This window comes from Leopardus geoffroyi, chromosome D1, assembly GCF_018350155.1.
Source record: "Leopardus geoffroyi isolate Oge1 chromosome D1, O.geoffroyi_Oge1_pat1.0, whole genome shotgun sequence".
In the NCBI taxonomy this organism is placed as follows: Eukaryota; Metazoa; Chordata; class Mammalia; order Carnivora; family Felidae; genus Leopardus; species Leopardus geoffroyi.
In genome coordinates, this window is record NC_059329.1 from 105731405 (window position 1) to 105741551 (window position 10147).

Below are 10147 nucleotides of genomic sequence, written 5' to 3' on the forward strand. Positions count from 1 at the left end.
ACCAGGAGGGGCTTTGCAGCTATCTCCCTCCCCACCAGCCCCCAGTTCTTGAGTAGCCAGCCCCATTGGTCAAGCTATTCCCACAGGGTCATCAGACAGCATGACCCAAAGCCCAGGAGGGTCCTGTCTCCATGGTAACACACAGTTTGGGGGCACTAGGCCCACAGAAGCCATCCCACCCACCCAGGGTTTCAGATCTGCCCAGCCCCAGGCCCCCACTCCCGGCCATGGCCTCTTGGGAGATCATCTGCTCTTTAGTCCTAGCCTGGGGCCCAAGCTTGACACACAAGCCAGGGCGGTCTGGGCCTGTGCAGATGGGGCCAGTGGGGTGGGGGGGGGGGGGAGGTGTGGTGTGGAGGGGTGGAGGGGTAGATAGGGGTGGGGCTAGAGTCTGACAGCAAAATGGTCAGAGTCAGGCCTCATGGGACCTTCCCACACCCCAACCCTGGTCCCTAATCCTGGTGGCCCTTTCAGCTATAACCCTAACTCCTGCCCCATGAATCACCCAATGGCCTCTGCCCTTAACTTGTGCCCAGTGGGTGGAGGGTTGGCCTGGACAATCTCACGGATCCTTCTGCCTTGAGAGAGGATACCCACCATGCCAAGGCCTACTGCCCCATGCGTTGTGTTCCCTACACTCCCTAAGAATGACCTTTGTGGCAGAGTTGCTGTGGAGGCCAGGGCCTACTAACAGGTGGGCCAGACAAGACTTGGAGTACTGCTACCCCCAGGGACAAGCTCGAAGGGCAGGCAGCCTCAGGATCGGACTTCTCTCCCAGCCCTGCTGCACTGGCCCAGACTTTCCCTCTCTGGCCTTGTGCGCTCACTCACTGCAAGGTCACCTCTCCCTCCCTTCCTCCCTCCCTGAAGCCGCCTGGCCTGCCCACTGCAACGCTGACCCCTGCAGGCCTGCTGAGGCCCTGCCCGGCCTGGGGCCTGGGTCCAAGGGACACAGGGAGGCCAGACCAGGCCAGCTTCGGGATGAACACAGGATGATGGTTGAGGGCAGGGAGAGGGCCGCATGCCTTGGGGAGGGCGCAGAGAGGGGACAGAGAGGAGGTTGCAGGCACGGCTGGGGGAGGGTGGGCAGAGTTTGGAGCAGAAGCCCATGGGATGTGTGGGAAGGGGGCTGGTCTTCGTTCTTCACTGGGCTCTGGCTTTTTCCCACAGTCCCTTGCTTCTGCAGAGACAGATCCCAGAAGTGCCTGGGGCCCTGGGCCCAAGTAGGTAGGGAACTCCCGGGAAGGGTCTCAGTGGCAGGGTGAATCCTGTGGAGACCAGAGTGAGTTGGCTAAGGGAGGGGGTACCTCGGGGACACTCTGGAACCAGCCTGGGAAGTGGGAGAACATAGGAGACTGAAAATTGTAAAAAGGTTGGGCCACAGGTGTTCCTGGGAGTGGGAAGAGGGGATCGGACAGACAAGGTACTGGCCCCTGGGGCACCAGAAGGAGGGGCCTGAGTCACACAGGAATTAATTTGCATATCTCACTCCCACCAGGTGCCAGCCAAAGGGGAGGTGGGGGACAGAAATGGGGGACCCAGAGCCCTCCCTGGGGGAGCAGAGTCTGGAGGGGCCTGAGGGAAGCTGGGGGTAGAGGGGAGATGTAGTCTGGCAGGAGGTGTAGGGATTCTAGGAGGTGGGCAGGGATGCCAGGGGGTACAAAGGCTAGACTGATGACTCGGGCCCCTCAGAGAGCCCCAGGGGACCAGGATCATAGGCAGACTCTGCCCTCTCCAGCCCATTTCTGGCCCCATCAGACCAGCAGCCACACCAGAGAGATGTGAACCTCAACCCAGCCTGTTTCCCAGTCAGTGCTATCCCCGCCCCTGGCACTGGAGGGTCCTGAACCTGCATCTGGGCACCACAGGTCTCCACCCCCGGGGGGAGGCCTGTTTGAGGAGGGGGAAGAGGGAGAGGCCTGGGGGCTGCCAGCGTGCCAGGGGCAGCGCTGGGTTCCAGGCCCTTCGCCCAGAAGATGCCAAGCACATCAAGCTGGCCTCCATGGAGGGGATAGAGGTACTTGGGGAATGGTGATGTCATGGTGCCCAGGCGTGGGTGGAAAGAGGGAGGAGGGAGAGGGGATGAGGGCACAGACCCAGGCCATTGGGTTCCTCCCAGGAAAGGGGAGGCCTCCAGCATGGCAGAGTGAGGGGGAAGGGAGTGTCCTCACTGTACCCCCCCCCCTTCCATTCTCATACCCTAGAGCTGGCCTCTGAACTAAGCTACTGGTTCCTTCGAGGGTGATCCAGGCAAGAGAATGCCTCTGCCCTTGGTCCAAGCGCTGGAAGCTGGCAGCCTCTTGGGGGAAGATGCCAGGGTCCGTGACCTGGGTTCAGACAGATGAAGGGAAGGGTCTCCAAAGGCCATGTCCCTTCAGCCATCACCTCGAGGACACTCATAGATGGGCATGAGGTTCCAGAGAGGGAGACTGAGTCTCTCTCACCCTTACACCCAAGTGCTGAGTGAGTGCAATGCCTGGCACCCAGTAGGTCCTGCTCAGAGGACTCACTGGGCTGCAGTGATCTGATGGTGGTGAGAGCCCGAGTCCTCAGGAGGCAGGGACAGGCTGAGGCTGCCCCTAGAGGGAGAACAAATGTGGGGCTGGGACAAGAGTGGACAAAGCTAGTGTCCACCGGGCTGCCTTCAAAAGCCTTGGGGCTCTGGGCCCCTTCTGCGAAGGGCCTTAGAGCTGTCCCTTCCCCCAGGACCCCCAACTCTGGGAGGTCAGCACAGTAAGCCTGGAGGCTCCTCATTTGGGAGCAAGTCCTCGGCTCCGGTGTCTGGCTTTTAGCATCACAGAGAAACCCAGAAGCAGAGACGCCCCCACCCCCCCCACCCCGGCCGCCACCGCCTCCCACTGCCAGAGCTGGTAGACTGGTGGGGTGCTGGGTCTGGGGTGGGGCACCCCAGGTGGGCGCTGAGACAGCCTGGGCAGGAGCTGCAGGGGACCTGCCTACAGGTGGGCACCGTGTGAGGAGGCGTCAGGAGCCAAGGAGGAAACGGCAGAGCAATTTCCCCAGGAAGGAGGAAAGATTCCTCGGCTTGGCTTTGAGGATGCCAAGCAGACGTGGGCTCCCGGGCCACTCCCCAGGCTCCCTCGGGAGAAAGGCAAAGGAGCCGGCCTCTCTCCCTCCCTCCCCCGACAGGACCGGAGTGAGTTTGGGGTTCTTTGCTTACCCCCCCCCCAAGCCCTGGAGCACATTCCCCTGGCACCCCCAATCTCACCAATCTCTGCTCTCTTTCCCTTCAGGTACTCCTATCTCCTTCCTCCACGCTCCTGCGGTTCCCCACCCTCCCTCTCCGAAGCCCCCCTCCCCTGCTGCTGCACCAGATTCCCACTTGCCCCCTGGCACCCTCTCAATTCACAGTTGGCACCGCCGATGTCAGTCTGCTCCTCGGTGCCCACAACCTTGGCCCAAAGCTGCCTGGGATCCTTCTCCCGGGGTCCCCCAGCCCCGGCACCCGGGGGGCACTGGTGCTGGGGACCCCAGGGTGCCTCTTGAGGGTACTGCCCGGTTCCCGCGGGGGCAGTGGCTCCTCGCTCCGCCACACACGTTGTCCTTGGGCTGCTGGGGGGTGAGGGGGGGGGAGGTCCTTGTGGGGACACTGCGAAGCCGGCGCCGGGCATCAAGCCTGGCAGCGCCCGGACTGCGGGGGCCGGGGTCCGAGCCGCTGCAGCTCAAGCCCGCGCCCGCGGGGCTGGGATGACCCCGTGGAGGGGGGTGGGGGGGAGGGAGTCTGTGCGGCTCCCGGGCCGGGGCTCCGAGACGGCGCCCGGCGCTGCCGCCGTCCTGCCTGCCGGTGCGGGGCGCCCCAGCCCGCGCGGGGCCGCGCTTACCTGGGCTGGCCGCCTCCGGGTCCCGGTACATGGTCCCCTCGTCGCCGGCTCCCTCCGGGCTCCTCAGAGCCTCCCGCGGCCGCGCGCTGCTCCGCCGCCGCTGCAGGGCATGGGGCCGGGCGACCCCCGGGGGCGGGTCCGAGGGCGGGGGCCTCGCGGGCTGCACCGAGCCGCGGAGCCGGGGAGCGGGGGCCGCCCGCCAGCCCTCCCGCCCGCCCGCCGAGCACGCTGCCGCCGCCGCCGCCGCCGAGCCGAGCCTCCTCCCTCTGGCCTGCGCGCCGCGTGTGCGCGCCGGAGCGTGTGTGAGTGTGTACGAGGCCGTGTGTATGTGTGTGTGTGAGCGCGTGTGTGAGCGCGCCCCGGGCACCGCCGGCGCCGCCCGCCCGCTGCCGAGCGCCGCTGCCACCGCCACCGCTGCCGCCTGCGCCCGCTGCTGCCCGCTGCCGGCCGCGCCGCCGCACTGCAGCCCGCGCCCGCCGCCGCCCGGAGCCGCCCCGAGGGCACCAAGGCCGCCCCGCGCGCCCCGCCCGCGGCCCCCGCGGGGAGGGCGCGGAGCCCTCGGTGGGTCCAGCGAGCTTGCGGGACCCGCCGCACTGGCGCGACCAGCCCGGCCGGCGCGCCCCCGAAGGCAGCGGCTTCGAATCCGGCAGGGCGGGGTAGCCGGCCGCCTCCTCCGAGGTGCCCTTTGACTCCGTTCCAAAAGGCGTGGAAACCCACTCCGGGTTTTCCGCTTGGTGGCCGCTCGAGGGCGTCAGCTCGGGACTCGACACCGCGGCGGGCCCGGGAAGCCGGGCTGGTGTGCGCGAAAACCAGGAGTGGATTTTTTTTTTTTTTTTTTTTTTTTTTTTTTTGCCAGCGCTGAGCCTGGGTCCGCCACGCTGGCCATCCCCTGAATTTGAACACAGTTGGGGCAGGAAGGACCAGAATCGCCACCCCACTGGCAGACTGGACCTAGTGACCCTCTTCATTCAACCTAGCCGCAGAAAAAGAAGAAAACAGACATTTCAGCCGTCCATCCATCCCTCTCCTGTGCTGCTCCTTCACTTGGCCCCCTTTCCCTTTCCTGGATCGCAGCACTTCAAGGCAAGAAAGAATTCCCTCCTTCCAACCCTGGGGGCTCTCTTGGCTCTCTCAGCTCCTCTGTCAGTTCAGCCCAGTGGGAATCTGGTGAACCCTAGAATGGCAAGTGTTTGATTCCGGGGCAGAGAGGAGAAGGGGCCCTTCTCCCCCAAAGTTTCAAAGCCTGGAACTGAACTATGGGTGGTTTCAGGTACAGAGACCTCCCTGCACACACATACACACCTAATCAACCACACCACCGCCTCCCCCCTACACACACATGCACAGGCACACAAACACAGGAGATACAGACATTGAAGCATTGCACAGGAAGGGGCCCGCCCCTACCCTAAACTGAAGGGGTTAGGCAGGAGGGCAAAGCATCCCCCCTTCCCCCTGGCCCAGCTACAGCATCCTGCCCTCCTTTCCACTGTGAATGAAATTCAAAGGTGAGCTAAAATCAAGATTCCTCATCCCACCCGGACAAATGCACTTAACTGACTTTATACTGCACAGCTCACAACTAGCCACACCTCCACCTTCCCAGAGCACAAGTAGGCAGCCAGCACCCACAGGGCCAAACCTGTCTCAATCTCCCCCAGTACTCTCTCTCTCTCTCTCTCTCTCTCTCTCTCTCTCTCTCGCGCGCGCGCGCACACACACACACACACACACACACACACACACCCCACCCATACCCTTGAACTTGTATGGGGCCTATTATACACACATGCACTCACCTCCACCCACAGCTTTTCCGTTGAGAAACAGATAAGGAAATTCCCCCAAGCAAACCTCCATGAAGAGTGTTCCGGTGGAGAACAGATTTCCTTGGATTGAATGTTCTAATTAAAAATGGAAGGGGGAAAAAAAAAAAGGCATCCGAAGATCTTAGCCCATAATTAGTCCCTGGCCAGAAATCTCAGCCCTCGTCCCCTGCTCAAGGGCCATTATGTTTCATATACCCTGCAGCCGTCCTTACCCACATGCAGCCAAGAATCCGGTATATATGCACATACTCCTTTTTGGCAAATCCCAGAAAGCCAAGCCAACAGGCTGGGACTCCGGGGTCTCCAGTCTTGACTTGTTCCTGCTCCCCCACCCCCCTCCCACAGGTGCCCCTCTCAGCGCTCTAGCCGGTAAAGACCAAATAGCCCACTTCTTCCCACCCCTACCTCATGTCGTCAACGGGCACCACATAGCAAGGTTCCTGCCCAGGAATCTGCCCACCTATCGACCTGAGAGTCCAGATGGCGGCAGCAGAATTCATCACTGCAACTCAACAGATCTTTGTAAGCATTTAGAATCATGGAGCTTTTCAGAGTTGGCGGGGACGGAACCTCTGAGAGGCCACCACTCGGGCGACAGATGGTGGAGACAAAGTCTCTATAGGGGGAAAGAACTGGCCAGGCAGCCAAGGGCCCAGAGCTAGCAGCCCAGGGAGCTGGCAGGAAAACCGAGAGGAGACCCTTGGTGCTGCCTCCAGCCTTTTGCCAACCACTATGAGAGTCACCAGCAGGCCTAGTGCTTGCTCCCATCTGAGAGCTTACAGTCTGTCCCTTTCAAACATAAAAATCCCAATCTCATTCGCTCCCAGGAGGTATTAGACAGCCACTGTTCCAGAACGTCAGAGATGGACAGTCCCTCAGACATACTGGATAAATCTCATGAGATACGGCGGTGGAAACTGAGGCTCTGGGACATTGGGAATCTCAGCGGGGTTGTATTTCCTGCCTGCATCACTGACACAGGGAAAGCTCTGAAGACGCCCTTTCTCTGGGCCTCATTCCCTCTGTCTAGGGCATGCAGAATCATGGGGGAAGAGAGAGAATACAGACTTATGTGGCCCTGCTATTCATAGCTGTGTGGCCGGAGGCAGACTACCTGTCGCCACTCACTGGTCCTCAGTTTCCTCATCCACACAGCGGAGAGAAAAATACCACCTATACCCTTCAATTGTCACAAAGATGAAATAGTACCCGGAAGGCACTTAAAATGATACTCGGAACATAGAAACTTATTCTTGGTAGATATTGAACACACTCCTCAGTGCCATGTTTTTTGCCTGTCAAGGAAGTTCCTCCAGATGTCTGACCTCGAACTGTTCTGCTGCATTTGAAGGCTGCTCTCTCCTGCTGGAGCGTGAATCAGAGCCAAGCCAACTGTGAGTCCCTGTTTCCTGAGCACTCACAGAGGACTGGGCCCAGGCAGGAAATGAAGTGTGCGGCGTGAGCGGGCCCTGTGAGAAAAGAGATCAGAGGGTGGGAATCAGCCCTCTTCTGCCCTCAGGTCAGGTCCCTCAAAGGTGAGGGCCCGGGCCTCTGGTTTTCTGCCTCTCCCCTACCCCTTCCCCCCAGTAGAGGGGGGCCCAGAGACAGCCTCTCGTTCTGTGACGCTGTGCTGTGCGGCTTCTTTGTCCCCGGGTTCCGTGACGTGGCAGGAAATGCTTGCAGCCCCTGGTTCCCCCAAGGAATGCCACACTGAGTACAGTGGGCCCCTCAGGCCTATTTCCGATCTGGTGTGGTCATTAGGGCCCAGATGTCCCGGGTCGACCGCGGCTTCAGCTTCCGGAGCAGCACGAGCCGGGAGGGACGTTCTGTCCCTCAGGAGCAGAGACCAGGCCCGCACCCTCCTCAACAGGGCCCCCGAGGCCGCCCGGCTCTGTTGCTAGGCCGCGGCTGGAGGCAGGGCGCCTGGGTTCCCCTCAGGTCCCTCTACCTGACATGGTCTCCGCTGCCGCTGTCTCCCCACAGCTCCTGTCCCCCCTACCCTACCCCCTGCGCCACAGGCTGAATTATTAATAAAAATGCTGAGGAAGCTGTTTGTACAGCTCCCATGACAGAACAAACACACCTCTCTCCTTACCACCAGCCGTGTGGCGAGAGGCTCGGGCTGGGCATTTGCCTGATTCAGGACGGACGGGCTGAGACCAGAGCCAGAAGGCAGCTTTGAAGGGCAGCAAGCAGAGGCCGCTGATGTGAGAGAGCAGCAGCGAGGACGAGCTCTTTGGCCCTGTCCCTGCTGCGTCTCCCCCTCCCTCCTCCGCGGAGGGCAAGAGTCTGGAGAAGGCAGAAGCGCGAAATGCACAGACATCACCTTCCCCAGGAAGGACCTGGCCACAGAGTCCTAGAAGGCAGCCCTGGCCATTTCTACGGCCACCTCGTCCCAATGGAGACTGAATCGATGCTCGCTGAGCAGCCGCCTCTTGTCCCCAGACCCGGGGAACCACGGAATCTCGGACGCTTAGCCAAGGCTGTGTCCCACATGTCACGCTCCTGCCGGCCTCTGCTATGGAGGCGTCTACCATCCAGGGAAGCATCCCAGACTTCAACTCTGGACTTGCCTCTGCCACCATCTGGGTGTTTGGCTTTGGCCAGTGACTTGACCACTCTGGGCCTCAATTTTCTGATCCATAAAACAGGGCTGTAAATGCACCACATGGGTATGGAGAATATACTGGGGAGATAGGAAGGCAAGGGGCTGGGTGTCTTTCTTGGCTCCCTTGCAGCAAGGCACCTGGCACCTCCCAGGCACCGAGGACTCTGCCCTAAGCTGACCTTCCATAGCCCTGAGTACCCATTCCATATCCTAGGGTCATGTTGCCAGAAACCCTTTCTGTGCTCCCAACCCCACCCACATCCTTTCTCCCAGAAACCTCCTCCCCATCTGGATTCTGTCCCTAAGTCTCTCTCTCTCTCTCTCCATTGTCACCCTGCCACCCCCCCCCACCCCCATGTGCTTGGCTCAGCCCCTCAAACTCCAAAAGATGAAAGCTGGTGCCCCTTCTCCTTGCCAGCTGCTGCGTGGGATAGTCCCAGGCTCAGTCAGAATCTTGGCCTTAGGCCCCTGTTTTGAGATACCCCCCACCTCTCTTGGTCTGGGGCAACGCTGGGCCCTTGATATCGACTGAGAGCCATGAGAGCCAGCGAGATGCCCTTACCAGGATGCATTGTAGAAGCACCTTGGCTTGCCAATTTCAAGCTGAGTGCCCTGGGGTAAGCCACTCAATCCTTCTGAGCCCCAGTTTACTGGTCTGTACTACAAGCAGTTTGGTTTTTCGTCTTGATTTCACCTTGGACTCCTTTGGGAATCTCCTAAACTCCAGGGACCTCTCCTCCCTAGACAAATGCATATTCAAATATAGACACATTTCGCCCCCGTAATTGGGCGGGAGGGGGTCCTACAGGTTTCAGATTCAAATCTCTGGCTCAGAGGCCTACAAGGTTGCTTCCAATTCCAACAGTGTGCCCAGGCCTCTGCCCTGCTCCTCTCCCCACAGTGATTCTTGGGTCACGGTGGGGGTGGGCTGGTGGTCTATCCCCACCATTTCTCCCTCCTGTCTCATTGGCCCCCTCCCCCAGCACTTGCTGTGGCTGGAACCAGCTTGCCAGCGGCTCAGACCCGCCTTTCAGTACCTCTTGGAGGCTACCGAACAGGCTTCACCTACCTGCCTTTCAAGGTATTTAAAGGTTCTTTGACCAAATGCTTTTTGATCCTCCGCTGATGGGAACCAAGCAAGCGGAGGCTCTCACCAATGGCCCCCCTCCCTCCATATATTAGTGACTAAGAGCTCTTTTGATATTGCAGAAGCCTTCTGTGGTTTGTTCAAAGCCCTGGGCCTTGTGGCCACCTCCCCCGGAGACCCAAGCCGGTCAGCTCCAGCCGCCACCGCCCACCCCCAGCGGTGGCCTAGTTAATAGGGGCCTCCCAGCGCTAGACGGCTCCCGCCTGTAACTGTGAGACCCCAGACCTGAGCCCAGCTGGTAGAGGGGCCGTTTCAGTAAAGCCCCGCTCCTCCCAGGGGGCCCTCGCCCGGTTCAGGTAAGATAGGATCAGAGTTAGGGGTCTCCCAGACCCTGGGGAAACACGCCTCTTCTTCCCGCCCAACTTGGGCTGCACAGAAGGGCATGCGACCCACGGGATTGATTAACCTGTCTCCAGGGTCCAGTAAATGTGATCCCTTAGCCTGAAGCTGAGAAGGGGAAACTGAGGCTTTGAGAAGTCCCAGGTCCAGGCCTATAAGCCGGCACCCACCGACCCGAGAGCTTCGCCGGCTCCGCAAGCCCCCTTTCACAGCCAGCGTCACTCTGTCCCCCGCGCTCCCGCTCCTGCAGGGCCGAGCAGAAGGCCCTGACGTGGGCCCCAGCTGCAGCCTCCGTGCGGGGCGGGGACGAGGCATTGGGTTCAGGGCCGCCACTGCCCCACGACGGGCGCCCCCAGCGCGGCGGCGGCGGTTCTCGCCAACTTGG

The 10147-nt window shown here is 60.9% G+C and overlaps 1 protein-coding gene across 8 annotated transcripts in view; it reads right to left on the reverse strand.

The window, feature by feature from the left end:
- SYT7 (synaptotagmin 7) overlaps positions 1-4224 on the reverse strand; it is a 62832-nt gene extending 58608 nt beyond the window's left edge. For all 8 annotated transcript variants that reach the window (XM_045485493.1, XM_045485488.1, XM_045485491.1 and 5 more), the window contains exon 1: positions 3840-4224. In XM_045485493.1, coding sequence (XP_045341449.1) covers positions 3840-3870 — 31 coding nt within the window. In that variant the 5' untranslated portion in view covers positions 3871-4224. The remainder of the gene's footprint in view (positions 1-3839) is intronic.
- Positions 4225-10147: the final 5923 nt, after the last annotated feature.